This window comes from Falco punctatus (genome assembly GCF_963210335.1).
Source record: "Falco punctatus genome assembly, chromosome: 9".
NCBI lineage: Eukaryota > Metazoa > Chordata > Aves > Falconiformes > Falconidae > Falco > Falco punctatus.
Window position 1 is genome coordinate 27,009,359 of NC_137589.1, and position 18,061 is coordinate 27,027,419.

The window sequence follows — 18,061 nt, forward strand, 5'->3', positions numbered from 1 at the left end:
TGTGTATGTGTGTTAAATCTGTAATTTCTAATATCTTTCCAGACATATTTCTTCTTGTTGGGATAAGTTGTTAGAAGTTTTGCATACAATTACATTGACTGATAGAGTTTGTTGGTTTCCCGAAAACATAACGTAGACAGGACTGGAGAGAATGTTTGGACATCTAAATAATGAAGAAAAAGTGTGGGGCTGAACTTCACTGAAAGATTATTGCTTTTGTTTGTGTTGAAAAATAAAAATTAAAAAAAATCCAGTCATGAACATTTCTATTCAGAAAATGGATCTGGATGCTCTAGAGAGAGCCTTGTGTTGGGGGTGTGTGGTGGTGGAGAATAGGGTGTTAGACACCACCAGAATAATGTAAAACTGAACTATGCAAATCAATGTATAGTTTTTGCCCATCTAATCTGAAGAACTATTTTGAAATGTCTTGTTTTGCTTACAATGTGTTATTAGAGGTGTTAGGATTAATTTACTGACTCCCCTCTTAAATTGTTTTGCCTTTGCACAGTTTGTTATACTGTGTATAGTTGAAAACTGCAGGTTTTTGTGTAGTACCAAACAGAATTAAAAAATAATTTATAAATGTGAAGAACTGAAAATCTGTAAAAAGATGCAAGAGTTTGACATTTGGCTTTAAATGCCAGCTTTTGGATCTTGTAAGACTTTGCTTGTGCTCTTTTTCTAAGTTTTACACTGTTAATGATGGGGTGATATTTTGCAGAGTTTCTGTTGTCATAGTTAGCATATATACCTCATTTTCTTGTGGACACATGAAATTACAGGAAATAAAGTAATTAACTGGAAGTGCTCCGTTTAATTAAAGACATTGTTAAAAGAGGAAGCTGTTCATGTGGGTGTGCGTGTGTGTGAATAAGTTCTACTCAATACAGCCTGCTGCTATTTGACATGAATTCTGATCTCAGAATGTATTTGTTGTTCTAATGTGGGCATTTCAATAAGCTGATTGTAATAGTAGTATAATCATGGGGAAGGGAGATTATGGTTGAATTTGAGTTACTTTTAAAAATTGACAGTTACTATGGAATATATAGCAGTATTTCTTACAAAGTCTTACAGAGATTTTTTGAAAGACAGGAATGAAATACAAAAAACTACACTATATTCTGTACTATAGCAAATCAGGGTTGTTTCATTTTGGGACAACTCACTTTTATCCTGTCATTGCCAGATAAACTTAAAAAAGCCCTTGCCTTTTTAATGGAAGTAATATTTCAGAAAATATTTCTTCCTAATTACTTTGCAATTTTTACAGCAGCTATTTAATCTGATTGTTTATTAAAAAAAATAATCCTTTGCAGCTATAGTCCTGCTGTATGGCTAAAATATTAATGTAGCTAACTGAGAGACCTAAAGAAAATATATTTATATATTTCCAGTATTTAAAATATTATGGGTTTATTGAAGTATTAACTATTTACAGACTTGCATAAGCCTGGAATCATAAATACACAATTTATGCAAAATAGTAGTGATTGTTCTTTTGAATGGAATTCAGTGCAAATCAAAAGTCTGGGTAAGTTCCCATATATTTCCAGTCTCCTGCATCTCTTCAAGGCCGCACCATTTTTTGCTATTACTAAGAGCCCAGAAGCTAGAATTATTGTACTGTGAAACCTGTTGGGTTTTGCTGTTAAATCTTTGAAGGATTGAGAATAAAAGCAAGTATTCAAGTACATTAAAAATTACATTCTGTGATTTAAATGCTCTTCTGTATGCAGCTAAAATTGAGAAATTTAGGACTATGTAATTCCCATGTGGTTCATTCCCCTTGTCACAGGGAAATAGACTAAGGAAAGTTAGTCCAAGAAGAAATATGCTTTCCTGTGCTGCCATGATTGTGGCTTGGGTTTAAAAAAATAAAATAAGTAAAATAAAATTAAAAATCCCCAAAGGATATTTCATCCCAGGAATTTTTTGAACTATTTGGAGAACTTACGTAACTTTTAGAAATCATGATACTTATAATACCTATATATAATTTTTGTTAAAACCAAACACTGTCTGCTGAATCTGCAAATCCCAACATCATGTTCTATTTATACTCATTGCTACATAAGCATTTCTCTCCTTTCCTGTGAAGACACAGTAATAATCTTTAAGATTTATTACTCAAAGCTCGATTTCTCACTAGCAGTATACGCAGTCTTTTGAAGCTGGAAGACAACGTAGGCTCAGGGCAACAGCAATGTAAAACTTCCCTTCTGCCTACAACATGTGAAGTAAAGTTTTCTGGAGGGTGTTTGTCTCTTTAGCTCCTTCTCATTCTTTATGGCAACACTGTCAACTGTACTTCAGCTGGTGTTCTTATTTACTGATTACAGCCTTTTGAAACTAGGGGTTTTCCCAACAGTCTTCAACATTTACAGACAGTTGTTCAAGGGGATTATTTGATTTGAGGGAAGGTGCTACTTGCTCAGGGCAAAGTGTAAATAATCATCTCAAAGCACTGAGTTATGAAATAATAAAACTAGTGAGACAGAAGAGATTACTTTCAAAAGCATAATTATTATTAATCTCTTCTTGTTGTTAATGGCGTTATGCTTGCATATATACACAAACTGTTGCACATGTGTATAAACACTTATAGAAGCAGTTGAAGTTTTCTATCAGAATTAGGCTTCTATTGAGGAATGCAATGTTCTTATATTCAGTGAGATCTGAGCATAATCCAAAAGAGCACTTAAACAAAAGGAAAATGCAAATATTTAGATTTGAAATATTGTGCAAAGGGAAAAAGTCATAGCTTTTGTCTATACTATCTATAATTGAAATTTCTCTAGTAGAAGAATTCTTACAAACTTTCATCTACAGCACCTTATTAAATTGATACTGTAATTTCTAGGGGAAATGTGGCATAAATGAACTATTGATTTTATTTACATAAATTCATGTATGAACTTAAAGGGAAACCATCTGTTGATGATATTTTTAGTAGATGTTTGCAGTACCTATTAGAAGTTATGTTTAAGTACTAAGCAAAGTCTGAAAACAATGTGCTTTGCCAAAATTAACTGAAAGGTATCCTCCCTCCCCTTCTCAGGCTAGCGTTCACTCCCCTTTGCAGTCATTCATTTCTGTAGCCATTGCTTCTGTTTGGGGGAACACTGGGAGTTCCCTTGAGTTAAGTTTTCCTTTTTAATCAGCTATAGAAATAGGACTAAATGGTCAGCATGAATACAGTCACCTATGTGCTAGGTAGTGAGCTATCTTTTATGCTGCTTGTGAACTCCAGAAAGCCAAGAACAAACTTCAGTGAGAAAGAAGTATAGCAAGTGGAGAAGGGAGATGGGGAATAAACGAGGGTGTGTGATCTTTCTAATGAAGGACTGAACTGCATTGCTGGGATCCCAAACAAACTTACTTCAGTAAAATTAGTTTAGTCTAAAGGTAGTTAAACCAACAAATGAGAATAAACCCTTTGTGAAATACTGGAATTTTATTTTTCCTAAAGCTCCTCTGTACAGTGACTTTGCACTGCTGTTCGGCTTCAAATGTTCCATCTGCTTCCAATGTTCATTCTTGTCGCATACAAAAATGTGTCATCTGTGAGGTCTGGTACTATTTGCTCTCCATCTGACTGTCTTTTCTTCTTTTCATTAGTGTCATTTAATTCTGTTTGTTCTGAGTAAAATAATCAGAAAAATACATTAAGACAAGAGTTTGGGGCACCTTTTTAGATGTTTGTGTAGAGCTTTTGGCTATGTTTTATTAACAGATAATAATTATGAGGGCAAGTCATTGTGCAATGACAGAAAATGTAATGGCAGGAAAACAATTTCATTTTTTATATTCATGTTTCTATTGCTTTTCAAATTGCCTTGTCTCCTTAAGAGCCATTGTACTTGGCTCTTCCTACATTCTGATGTATTGTCTTCAAACACATACAGTGTTTCGATATATCAAAGTTGCTGAAATAGCATTTTATATTTAAATCTTTTGCCAGTGCTGTTGGTATACCTTGAAATGAACTGCTACAAATAGATTTATTGAATAATTTTTGTCTTGCAAAATCTTGTGTTGGCAGTTTAATAGCTAATAAAATCTTGGGGGGGTTAGTGATAATAGTCTGGTAAAATGTGTGGCAAAATTTCAAGGGCCATCAGTCTCTTCTAATAATAATATTATACCTGCCTATAGGAATTTGCTGAGCTCCTTAACCCAATTGCCCAGTCAGGTTCTAATAGGTTACTAGCGTATTAGCATACAAAGAATAATAGAAAGGAATAAAAGACACTGAGAGAGCTAATAAGGTTTGCAAACTAAACCTAATTTGATCATGAAGAGATCAGTTTATTTAACTGGAGGGAAAAAAATGGATCTTGTGAAGTGTGACATAGCAAAGGCAGCAGGGTTCATGAGAGTTTCAGAGTGTGCAAACTGTCACTTTACACATAACCTTGTTAAGTTTTTCAGACCCAGCTGTACAAACAGTTCGTATTGATGCTGCCTTGGGGGCTGTGAGGCAGGCTAATCTGACACCTCAAAGTCCCTTCTATACCTGTACAATTTTTTTAAAAAAAAAAGGGGGGGGGGAAAGCAGGGGAGCAATAAAACATGCTTTTTCTTCTTTCTTCCTTTCAATTTTCTATATTAGCATCTGTGTTTTCTGAGACCTGATTTGGCTGTTACTGAAGGTAGTATCTCTTGTCAGTGACTGCTAAAGTCTTTTTCTAGCAGAGGAAGATTTCTCTAAATCGTCTTCCTTTTAATCCAACATTATAGCTCTTTACTATCTTGTTTGGTTTTTTTTTTCTACCACTTTTCCTGCCTCATAACCTCACCAATGTGCTTTTCTTTCATCTGTGTGATCCTCTCTATTGTGGGTGAGTGCCATCTGTTTCTGCAGAATTTTAAGAACAAGATTTGCCAGGCTATTCCACAAGCATTATATATGATGCTAGAAGAGATAAGACAGCAATCCAGAATTAGGTTTGGTAGATTGGAAGCAGTATGAAGGAAGTTCCTATCAGCCTGGCTGTTAGAAATGTGAGGTTTATTAATCTTTTCTTTAAAAAAAACCCAAAACTATAAGAAATTAAAATACATAAGCCTTCCCTCCTGCACAGATGCTTGGCTGCTCAGTATGCCTGAGGAAGGAAGATCTGAGATGTTTAAACAATAGTCTTGAGTATCAAATGCAATTTATATGTTTGACCAAGTGTTTTGTATGCAGTTAAGGCCCACATATGAGATCTCAACTTGCATGTAGATTATATTTTCCCAATGATGGGATTCAGTTGTATGTCAGCATATGTTATCAGGGAGATTGTTGTAACACTTGCATTGCTATCATTGGAAAAAAAGTGAGCCAGAAGGGACTGTTGAGGCTAATATCACCAAATTAGTGCAGTGCCCATCTGAACATCCAGTCCATCTATCAGTGGAAATTGAGAATCACCTTTTGAAGCACTCTTAGATGAGCAATAATTTAACTCAATCCCAAACAGCGAATTATTTGGATTATATGTTGTCTTTCAAAGACCTCTCTAAAAAGACTGTAGCTATAGGAAAAGGGGAAGAAAGAGTATTATTTTTGTAAACAAGCTGTTCTGTTGCATTGCTCATCATGAAAAATTATCCCTCAAATCTCAAATGGTGAAACATGATGAAGTATAAATAATTCAAATGCTATCCCTGAAAAAGTGGGATGAGTGTTCAGCAAATAGATTAATATATAGAAAGCTTTCTTTGGGAGCAAATAGATTTATGTGCATATAAAAGTCAGTATAACCATACTATGGCAAGGAACACAAAAATGATAATGAACCAAGTTTAATTCTTTGTTCTCCTAAATGTAATTCTTATTTTCCCCCAAACTTTTAGGCATATGGCTTAGTGGAGTTTTATCTTGTCATCTTCATTTATCAGCTTTCTTCTTACTAGATAAAATCCAGAAATTGTTATTGAAGAAATAGTTTTTTATATGCAGTAAACTCAAGCTGGTTCAAGCACTAGCCTCATCTTTGTATGCAAACTACTCTTGTTAACGTTGACCCCTCTTTTAGTTAGTAAAATTGTTGTATTTATTGTAAACTATGTTTATGTGCATATATTTTTTACATTGATTGCTACAAATTAAGTTACTAAAACTGCTTCTGCTTTAGCTACTGTTTTTCATATACTTCCAACTGTATGAAAATCCACTTTTAGAATAAAATGTTCCTTACCTAGCTCTTTTTTAGTGATTATTTTTAATTTTTTTCTTCTTTTAAATCATACCCCCCCTCCATTTTGACAGTTTGTTATATAACCTTGACCATTCAGACAGAGTAGCACGGACTGACAGAGTGATCAAAGACAAAACTTTTGATTTGTCTTGCTGGAATTGCAACTATGATTTTTACACATGGGTAATTTGAGACAGGTTGGTGAATGGTAGATACTTTTAAAATCATAAAGATGTACATAAATAAAATTTATTTGTATTATAGCAAATGAGTTGGCTGAAATCAACAAAGACAAGAATGTCTCCCAAAGGCACTTACTGGAGAACTCAGTGTCTTACAGCAAGTATTGTTCTGAACTGGTGACTGCTTCAAGATTACAGATGAGTTTTTCAAGTTAGGAATAAGATTCCTAGTACCTTTATAAATCAAGGAGGTTCCCAATCTTGTCAAATAAATTTTCCTTTAGCCCTTCTAGCTCCAAAATTTCAGATCTGGACATGTTGACTTTTTTTTTCCCTAGAGATAATGCTATTTTAAGTCAATTGAAGAAATGCATTTAAGATTACCTTGAAATATCTATCTTTGATATTGTGGACACGTTATTGCAGTAATAAGATAAGTACCAACAGTGAGAAAGAATGTTTTTAAAAATCTCAAAATACTTCATATTAAGTCTCTATAAAATGTGATAATACAAATAAATGGTGTTATTTCTGTATTTGAAATTAACTGCTTAGATTCGCTTTTAGCTATGATACGGAAAGAATGTAGATCTAGTTTGTTTGAGTTAGTTTTGGATTCACAAAATTATTATTTCCTTGAAATGCTATTTGATCTGTATCCAGTATGCAGATCCAGTCCCATGTTATAATAAAGCAGTGGGGGAAAAAATCAGAAAATAAGTTCTTTTTCATCAGTTTCATATAACTTTTTTTTGAGATGCATCTAAAATTTGAGCATTTCTGTTGAGTGTGTTTTGATTTATTGCAACAATGGGTAATCCTTAACTACAGGCTTTTGAGAATTCCAATCGCATTAGCACTAAATTTACTTAATTTCACTGCAAGATTTAGGGTTTGGGGAGTTTGGTTTGCTTGTTTGTTAAAAGCTTGAGTTCTGTTCTTCAACATACAGTGTAATGTTTGTAAAAGTACACTTAGCTTCTGGGATGAGGTGAGTTAATAGTTTCAGGGGAGTTATTGGGTAAAAAAGAATGTGTTGTTCCCTTGTATTTGAGTACCTGCAATCTGGGACATAGTGGTTATGTAACTTTCTACCTGTCAGTTAAAGAAAGTTGCAAAGGGATGCAGAAACACTGACACAGTGGTGATGGATTTGGGAGTTACACAACAAATCGGTGCTTGTTTGCAACAATTTCGTATTTTGTAAGGGAAAACGCACTCATCACTTCTTAAAACAGCTAGGTTTTCATTAATACTGTCATGTTCTATGAGGTACCTAGGGTAGAATCACTTTTGTGCTGAATTTTGAAACATTCAGGAGATGGTTTTCTATATGAAATGACATTCGTATTTGGCAACAAAACCAGTATATAGGAGTAGCTTCACTGATGGTGGGTACAATTTTGGGAGCTCCCAGTCTTTCTTTTGTCCTCTGTTGGAATTGCCTAGGAGAGAAAGTAACTTCAGAAAAACACTGGTAACTTTGTAGTTTCTAATAGTGCAATAATTTTATTATTGGTTCCTAAATGTCTCCATTCAAGAAGAACTTCTAAATGTTTTATTTTCCAAAATACTTAAACCGGAGGTCTTACGAAATTTATGTGATGAACCATTCCTTCTAGTAATTCTGTTGTGCTCTGAAATTTGACTTATTAACAAGACGGGTATTTTTTTATTGACTTGTGTCAAATGACACATTCTTTCTGTGTAAACAACATAATAAAGTGTGTGTTGACATTCTTAAGTTGCCCTGCTGAATAATTGCCAGCTTGTTGGAAAAAGTAACATTTTAATGTAAACACTGCATAAACCAGAGTTCATTTTCAAATTCTTTGTATATATATAATATAATCAACAATGGTGAAACTTCACCTTCTTTGAGTTTTTAAATGTGATGTAAGGTTTTTAAATCAGCGAAAGCTGTCTAGACTGTCTTTCTGTTCAAGTGTATTGTACTATTTTCCCGCTAGAATTTACAGGCAATTGTAAATATACCTTCAGTAAAACTCATTTATGGACATAAAGGCTATGTTTGTGAGGGCATATCTAAGATAAAAGTGATATTATGCAGTGCAGTATAACATAGAAGTGTTATAATACATGAATGCAATAGGTTATTCTAAAATTTACAGAAGCCTGTGGTAGATTTCTACCATCATGTACTGTTACCTTGTTCAGAGCCTAAATGTTTACCTTAAGCATATAAAGCTTTCTTTTCTTAAAAAGAAGCACAGAAGTCTTTTTCATGTCATACTGAAGTAACACTTTTTTAAATTTAATTTTTAGATTGGTAGACTTCTGTTTGAGAAACCTCTTTCAGCTAAATTACTCTCAAAACATGTTGATAAGCTTTTTATTTTTTTTTTGGTGTGTGGGCAGTCATCAAGACAAGGACTTGCTACATGAGGTCTGACAATGATTCTTTGCCATTATAATAAGTAATGAAGTATGGTTTTAGCAGTGACTTGAAAGGAGGATTAATTTTATTCTTGCTGCAAAGCCAGCCTCTTGTATTAACTCTCTATCGCACGCTGTGCAAAGAGCAGAGTCTGTTTCAGGGCTTACCAGCTACCTTACTGTAGCTTAATAGTTGTTCACACAAACAGCTTCTGTTGTCTTTATGCTAAACATAAGTTGTGAAGCAGTTCTTCATCATAGCCCTTGAAATTTTTTAATTTCCCTAATGAAGAACTCATATAGTTGCTCTTTTGTGACCTCATTGATGGTGGGAGAAAAAAGACATAGGTGTATGGTGTCCACAACAGTGTTTCTTCAGGGCTTGAAGAAGCAGCTACTTGGATAGAAGAGAGGTTACTAGTGCCTGTGCTGAAGGAGCTTCAGCCTTGCTCTGCGTAGTCCCTGGAGTCACTCAGAGGTGACAGCCAGGGGACCCATCAGTGGATGAGTAGTTCACAGCTAGCTGCAACTGACCTGTCCTGGAATTTCTGGCCAAAGGAAAGTAGGTAGGGAAAACTGAGGGATATGGTGGGACACCTCGGGATGTGCGTTTGAAGATGGAAATAGAAAAATGGGAAGAATGGAAGGTTTTATGGTAGAGGACACTGGGGATATAGGAGAAGGGAGTGGAAACTAGATGAAGTGGGCTAAAGGGGATTGTATAGGGAAAGCTGAAGGAAACATGCCTAAAACCTGGCTGTGTGGGGCAGGGCTGGAAGGCATTGTGTTTTGGAAGTAAGAGATGGGTTTGGGAAGGAGGAGTAACATAAACAGTATTGCAGTGAAGAGAGAAAGGAACAAAACAAGGCTCTATTACCTATTGCCTAAGCTCACTTTCTGTTGAAAAACAACCTGACCCCTAGCCTTCCACATTTGATTACCTTGGAAGACTGCAGATACCTTTTGTGACAGATTGAAGTCTTTGTGCAGCAGACACTGTTTTCCAGATTGTTTTCTGGTATTCTAAAATTTCAGATCAAAAAATGCTGCTTTTTGCATTTCCCATTATATGAAGAAATATGCTTCTGCATTTGTACATTGTGGATTTTGCCATAGATGTATGTCTCATTGAAATGCTGTATAAATTTTGGTAGTTATAAATACGTTTTGTCAATCTGTTTTTATTTGTCTGAACATACTGGCTACTGAGTTTATACTGTTTTGGTAGGATGTTAGTATTTACAAATGGTTAATTATTTAAATTGAAACATAACTGGAAAATATGTTCACAACTAATTAATAAAATGCAAAATGAATTATTTTAATTAGGATTACTGTTGATTGTTTATTGCCTCTTAAAACCATAATCCTAAATTATTATTTTATAGTACTGTAATTCTGATGTGCCTGATTATTTTTTTTAATACCTTTGCTATGTAGAAAACTTGCACAGCAGGTATGTTCCTTTTTTTTTTTCTTTTCTTCTTCTTTTTCCCCCCCCTCCCCAGTTGTGTCATCTTCAAACTTTTTCTCTTGTCTTGGGTTTTCTGAATTTCATCTTGCACTTTTGTAATGTCTTTTCCTTTTTTATGGGGGGAGGGGAAAAAGAGAAGAGGTGGAAGCTACATTTTCTTTTGCTTTTGGAGCTAAATCTAATGACAGCTATACCGACAATTTTCTTCTGTGTTTACATGCAGCCAGGAGCTATGGGCGGAGAAGAGGTAAAAGTATTTACTAAATGTTTTGTTTGCTGAATAGTGGGAGAAATAAATATTTAGTTTTCTTATGATAAGATGATGTTACCAATTTTAACATTATTTGGTTGATCAATTGCTTCATCTAAATCAGTCTTCTTCATTTGCAGAACAACGCTCTCTTAATAGCAGCTTAAAGCAATGGTGATCTTGAGATGGTAACTTCAAATGTGTTGCTATTACTAGTGAACTGGAGGATGACTAAATGTAAAGACTTTCATGATGCATATTTATGACTTTAAATGCACAGTGTTAAAAAAAATGATTTTCAGGTTTGGAGGGGTTTGATAAAAGTGCAGTGTATAACTAGTGCATTGAACGTTTCAAAAATAGTTTTTGCTTACTTGAAACACCTTTCATTGAATATTACACTTGAGTATTACATTGGATTGCCTTAGGTAGAACATTGTGAATACCAATACTAATAACTGCCCACAACAGTGAATATTGATAATAAAAAAAGATACCACATTTGAGCACATTTTAACTTTATTTAACCATAGGCAACTGTTAAAAAATAAAAGCAGACTGAAAACATTTTACAAATGTACAGTGCTGCATATAAGTTTATTCTGAGAGATTAATGGATAATAGCAAGCTTGCTGACAATCAAGAAAGCTACTAATGTAGCTTACATTTATGTGCTGTAGCTTACACAGACTTTTTTTTATTGAGAAAATAACAGTGAAGATTGAAGCTGTTAAAAGTTGGGTAGTGCCATCTGCTTGGTGTACTCCAGCATTAAACTTCATTTTATCTTCTTTTTCATCTATTGTGTGACAGTTATGCATGTGACATCACTTTACAAAATGTAGAATTTGCATCATGTTTGTGAAGAAACTTGGAAACAAATCTAGCCATATAAGCAAACCGACAAATATATAAGTAACTTGTAGTTTGTACATATGTATGGATTAAGGTAATAGGCCGTACAAGTTGTACTAAGTTTATAATGTAGAATTTCAGCTGATTTTGTTCAAAGCTGACTGGTTTTAGTGTTTTTCATAGCTAAAACAAAAAGAAAGATTTAAGTATTCCCCGTGAACTTACCTTCCTATTCTTCCCTGCGTCCAGAGAACAGGCTATTGTTAACAGATGTTGAAAGCATCCTAATACTTACACTTTTTCAGTGCTGTCATGGTACTGAAACGAATTGGAAAGTGTGCAGAGTATAGAATATTGTATACTCTGCATGTGAAAACTGTTTGTTGTGGAAAGTGTTTCCAGGTTGATCAAATGGCACCAAAACAGGGAAGGTGGTGGGATTCAGTTGGACACTATTAATTTTGTGCAACTCATGTTTACTTGTGGAAGCAAAATATAGTGATGTGGCAGTAATTGTGATGGATACAGTGTAGGCTGTTTTATACAAATGCAGTGGTGACAAAACAGGGCAAATGTGAATGTGCTGGACCTTCAGGTGGTTTTTTTACTCTAGCAAAAAGCATGCTTCACTCCATAATAACTGTTTCCTATGTGAATTTCAGGCTTTTCCATAGTTACAAGTAGATGTGTGTGTGTGTGTGTGTGTGTGTGTGTGTGTGTGTGTGATCATTGTTAGGGATTTTGTGACTTGTCTTATTTATACAATATTAAAGTCTGTGATAATCATGCTTTTTGTTATCTTGAATTTTATAATGGTGTTTTGAGCTTTCTTAATCTTAAGAAACATGACATTCTACAATAGCCTGTTTAAAAGTGGTGTGGTGTTTATCAAATGTTCTCATATATCCCCCTCATTATTTTTACCATTTGCATTATGGTAATATGCAGAGCACTCAGAGGTGAATCTGTGGAAGGACTCGTTTCATGTTTGTTAAACTGAAGTAGTTTAATTAGTGTTTGATTCTGTCACTATGACTAAGCATCTTCAGTGAGAAGAGATTTTGTCAGAAAGTTCTTGGGCTTACCATAACCTATCAGTTCTCTACTTGATCCTCTGTTTTCTGTGAGTAAAGAAGCAAGCGTTTCTTTGTAGGTTATCGTGCTTAGATCTGCTGAGTCATGTTCTTTTAGATACCTTGTTTTTAACTTTTACAACCAGTTTTTCAGGTACAGATGTAAGCATAGCTATGGGAAATCAGCCTAAAATCTATTCTGCTACACTGACAACTCAGAGATGCCAGGGGAGGGGCGCAGGTGTATAAAAATAGGATTTCCCTCTGGGAGTTTCTTTAGGTGATGTCTCAATATTTATTGCTTCAGAATGTTTTTTTCTCCTCTTCTTGCTCATTCTTTTTTCTGAACCTACCTAAACTTGTCAGCATTCTGAAAAGCCTGTGGCAAGGGGTTCCACAGTTTTGACTTGCTTTCAGCCTCACTGTGTACTGATTGTGTTCAATGCAAATTAGTTTCCCCATTATTGGAAGAGACAGTGAACAAACATTCCCTATTCCCTTGTCTGTATGCTTTGCATTATTTTAAACGTATACTTCATACATTTAACTCCATATTTGACTTAACTATAAGTTTTAGATCGTCTTTTCATTTACTTTAGATGAGTAGAATGCTTGCAGACTGTCAAGAGGTGATACCTTGCTTTTTAAGCTGCTGTGCATTTTTATTTCCTTCAGAATTCAGCACTTATTCAGCCTCCTCTGTAGATCTGTATTTCAGTTGGATGCCTTGTTGTAGTGTCTATTAATTTGATATGTCAACTTCCACTAATGGCTCATGTCTGCTTGTTTTATTTTTTACAAGAAGGTAGGTTGGAGGTGGGGGAATTAAAAGATTATTGAGCTTCTTAGTAATGTCAATCTCTTATGGATATTTTCAAATGTCCTACTGTTCAAGGAGTTTTCTGATTTGATATTTTTACACAAATTTAGCCTTCCTAGTTATGATTTCTCTCATGCATGTGTTCTCTTTTTTACTGAAATGCATATGTTTATATATGTGCATGACCTATTTGTCCATTAACAAAATATTCATCAATAGTCTTTCCTGTTTTATGCTCTAAAACAGCAGTCCTCAAACTACGGCCCGTGGGCCGGATACGGCCCCCAGGGTCCTCAATCCGGCCCCCGTATTTACAGAACCCCCCTGCCCGGGGTTGGGGGGGAAACCAAGCAGCTGCAGATGACTGCCTGCCACTTCATCCGCGCGCCAGCCCCCTGGTTAAAAAGTTTGAGGACCCCTGCTCTAAACCCACCATTTCTGACAACCAGTTATACTAGACTTTGAGGACTAGCATCTCTAAATCCTTCTCTGATTGTGGCGTTTAACCTGTTTCTTATGTTGGTGCTTAAAAGCACAGTGGGATTTTTGCTTCAGTGGATTTTTGTATCTGTGATCTCTGTCAATGTTGTGCAATCAATATATTCTTTCTAATCAAGATGTTTCTAGTGCCTGGTGTTCATTAAAAAAATCAGGCTGGTGTTCTGTGTCAGTCAGAACATCTTTCCTGGTTTTTGTGTGTTAGCTTGTTTTCCATAAATAGGATTGCTGCTTCTTTTTTTGTAATCTGTCCTTTATTACTGGAGACTCTATTAGTGATGCTTTAATTTTATACATTTTTCTGACTAGTGTCCCTTTGCATGTCTTTGATTTTTCTCTTTCTCCATGTTTTTATTTTCTGTACTTCCCTGTGCAGTTTAATACTAGTATGGTATTAATTCTTCCTTAGTTAGTTTCATGTGATGCATTACTTTTGAATTTAATTGTGCCCTGCTATTTATATTTGTAATTAACCCCCTATCAATTGTTTGTATCAATCAATTATAATTCTATCCCTGGGAGCGATCCTCTATGGTATGAGGGGATAGTTAGTCTCTTCAGAGTTAAGACAGGGTTCTCATTTATACATCTCTCGACATCACAGGATTTATTTTTCAACTCAGGTGTAGGGAATTATTAAATTCTAAAGTTGTGTTCTACAGTGTTACTTACATACAGACTTTGAATATTTTTTTACTTTATCTTATGGGTTAATAAATCTATTCTTAAGATAATGTGTGTGTACTTTGGTAGTAATAGCATCAGGTGATCACAGATAAGTTCCTTATTTTCATTAACAAACTGAGTAGCAGCCATTTGTGCTGCTTTTTGCTAATTTGTTACTGAAAGGGTGTTTTAACACTGAGCTTGACAGGCTGTCCTAGCTACCAACTTTTTTCTTCAAGTGGAGGTTTTTTGTGGTTTATTTAGTAAGATTTTAAAGATTTTTTTTTCTTGTTAGCTAAGCTTCTTGCTTCACCTGCGTGTTTAGTATCTACAATACAAAGCTTTTCTATGTTTATTTTGCTGTTTGCCCCCCTACTCAGACTGGGCCTCTGCTCATTCAAGGAGGAAGTGATGCAGCCTTGGGGTTAGGACCCTGTAAAGCATTCTGAAGGAGTCTGTCCTGTTCAGCAGTGCAGTGGCTTGAAGGATCTCCTCTTTAAGATCGTTCCTTCAAGATCTATTATGGAAGGTTAAAATCCCTAAGAATCGGTTTGAAATGTAAATCTTACAAAGGTTCTTTCTATAGCTATGACACACAATTTCATCAGATTTCTTGTTCGTTTTCATTGCTAGCCAGTTGCAAGGGTTTGTTTTAAAGCTAGTTTAGGGTTTTTGTCTTGTAAGGATAATATGGTCTTGGAAAAATAGAAGCTATACTAATGAACATAATTTGGATAACTGGACCACTTAGCTGGGCTCTTTAATGCAAATTCTGTTAAAGCAAAACAGTAAAAGGAAAATATAATGTTTTTTACTGAAATATTTAATTCTCCAGGAAATAGCGTTAACTGTAGATATTACAAAATCTGTTACAGGTCGGTCTTCGCTTTTTCCTTTTGAAGATGGCTTCCTAGATGACAGCCATGGTGATCAGTCTTTATCATCGGGTCTCAGCTCTCCAACACGCTGTCAGAATGGTGAAAGAGTGGAACGCTATTCTAGAAAGGTGTTTGTTGGAGGTCTTCCTCCTGACATTGATGAAGGTACTGTGAATAAGTTATATTGGTGAGATGTGGGAATTGGTGCTTTCATATAATTACTTTAAAAAGGTCAGATATTTATAAAAACAAATGTATTTTTCCAGGTATGTCTCTTGTGCTTGTGGCATTATTTAAAACAAACCCTAGCACCCCTTGCAACACCGGAGAACTCACCTGGCATTCTTTTGTGCTGTAGATCAGAAGAGATGGAGACAGAAATGCCTGTGTAGCAGGTCTAATCTGCAATAGCAGCGTATGTTCCCACATATGTAAAGTGGGAAAACTGAAAAGTGAACTTCGTGGGTTTCCACTGCCACTCCTCTGTAGTCTTTCCCTGTTTTTTTTTAAGAGATGCGGTTGACTTTAAGGTCGTTGTTAATACAGTCCTTACCAAAATAAATTGGGCTTTAATTAATCAGCTCTTATATCCAGCATATATGTACTGTTGAGTTAACAAATGTAGGGCAACCAATGTGGTTACAAAATAATTACCAGCTTAGCCGAGATGGTCAGGTTTTTTCTCAGTCTCAGTATTTTCTCTACTTGTGTGTGCCCACACACACCCCAACTCCTACACCAAAATCATGACAGTTTTTGGTGTATTTTTCATACTATAGCTGGAATCCTCCACTGTGTATCTTCAATCAACATAAATAGGGATCTCAGAATCTGATCTACTAAATTGAAGCCTAAACTACATGCATTAAAGAAAACAGTATGTTGCCAATCTATGGTTTACAAACAGCTTAAATGCAGTTCCCATGTCACATCAAGAGTTGTAGGACTGTATCAACAGGGACTGCTGAGTAATCTGAATCCCTGACTTCAAGAAGTAGCAGGTCAACAGGTATAACTGATGTGAACATTGCTGGGTTATTCAGAATAAAAATATATGCCCAGCCTATCCTGTAAGGAAGTAACATAGCCACTTAGGAGCTGTTATCCTCTTCCATAAGAGGTCTACTCAAGTAACACATTTGTCCTTCACCTCTCAAGTTATACGGTAAGTGTTTTGTGACTCTAGTTGCTTGAAGAATCTGATGTGCAACTCATGGAGTCGGACAAACTGGACACGTCTCAAACAGCGATCAAAAAATTGGAAAACCACTGCCTTTGTCTTCAGGCTTTTCTCCTGATGGATTGTTGCTCTGATCTATCTATCATTGCATTAGATAATTTTTAAACTAATTCTTTCTTCAAAATACATATATAAATGCATTAACAAAAAACATTTTAAAAGAGTAACTTAAAATACTTTTTTCTGAAGCATTTGCATGTAAAACAAAATTGTCCTTTAGTATAGTTTGAGATGTGTGTTCCACACTGTTTCTAAATTGATGCTTAAAAAAAAAGCATAGTAGTAACTTGGTAATTCAAGGCAGATTTCCAGAGGGGACTGAGGAAGGTGAAATCCCCACAGTCGCATGACCTAATGCAGCCTGCTTTCTAGGGCATGCTACAAGGAGTGGCCATGCTGACATGTAGCTCCTCTGTCAGTCCCATGTGGCTGTATCTGACCCTGCTTTGTGGCTATAATTAGAAATAGACCACAGCTGAAGCATATTCACTTCTGATAGATCATGTTTGCATTTAATCCTGCTGTAAACTTGCATTAGTGGAATGTAAAATTACTTATTTTTAAGCAGCCATGTGTAGCATAGAGGTGAAAGAATATTTAGGCATCCTCATTGTACATTATTGCAGTTTTCATTGTTCGTAATAGGTGTAGAAAATACTCTTGTGGTTTTTTTACCTTGTCACTGTCAGTCTTCAGATTCTCTCTAAAGTGCATCCTTTGTTTTTTGTAGATGAAATCACTGCCAGCTTTCGTAGGTTTGGACCTCTTGTGGTGGACTGGCCTCACAAAGCTGAAAGCAAGTCATATTTTCCACCTAAAGGTAATTAGTTTAAAATACATTTATGCAGGCTGTTCTGGTAAAAGGAAACTACATCTGCAGCGTGGCAATCTGTTACAAAGAAAAGGTTTGACTCTCTGATGAATTTAGTCTCTTTCAACAAGCATATTTTCAGCAGTTGTCATGATGGAAAAAAGACTGAAATATGGTCCTGTGTGTGCTTCTTCAGCAAGCCTGGAGTCTTTGAATCATGCCTTAGTTTATATGAGGCTTCCTTTAGAAAGCAAGTTGCAGAAATTCCCTGGTGCTGATTCTGTTGCAGTTTGCATGTTGTAGAAACTAGAGGAATAATAGCTGGAAGTCACCAGTGGATTTGGTACACAGTATTCTACAGAGAAGCACGAGCCCACTTTTTGTGTGTTCTGACCCAAGAAGCTGTGATCCTGCTTAGACCCACAAGGTCTGCATCCAGGCTCACCAGGTGCTGAACCGTGGCAATGCGCTCAGCTAAGAGAGGACAGGTGGGCATGGTGCACCACCCTCACATTGTTTCTAGGTTGGAGCTGATTTGGTTCAGGGTGGTTTTGGGTGCGTGCAGGTGGGACAAGTTCATATCTGTCAGCAAAACACCAGACCTGTTTTGGTTGAGAAAGAACAGTTTAGGGGAAACCTGTTTGGCAGTTACTTGGCTCTTACTGTATCCTAGTCTCTTCTGTGATTTTGTATTATTTTATATACATTCTGTTCTCAGTCATGCGT

At 35.7% G+C, this 18,061-nt stretch overlaps 1 protein-coding gene across 7 annotated transcripts in view; it reads left to right on the forward strand.

The window, feature by feature from the left end:
• CPEB3 (cytoplasmic polyadenylation element binding protein 3) overlaps nt 1–18,061 on the forward strand; it is a 92,296-nt gene that overhangs the window by 45,162 nt on the left and 29,073 nt on the right. For 4 of the 7 annotated variants that reach the window (XM_080403611.1, XM_080403612.1, XM_080403608.1 and 1 more), the window contains exons 5-7: nt 10,468–10,491; nt 15,282–15,449; nt 17,255–17,344. In XM_080403611.1, the coding sequence (XP_080259737.1) occupies nt 10,468–10,491; nt 15,282–15,449; nt 17,255–17,344 (282 nt within the window). The remainder of the gene's footprint in view (nt 1–10,467; nt 10,492–15,281; nt 15,450–17,254; nt 17,345–18,061) is intronic. The other 3 variants (XM_080403609.1, XM_080403614.1, XM_080403613.1) reach the window with 1 other exon arrangement.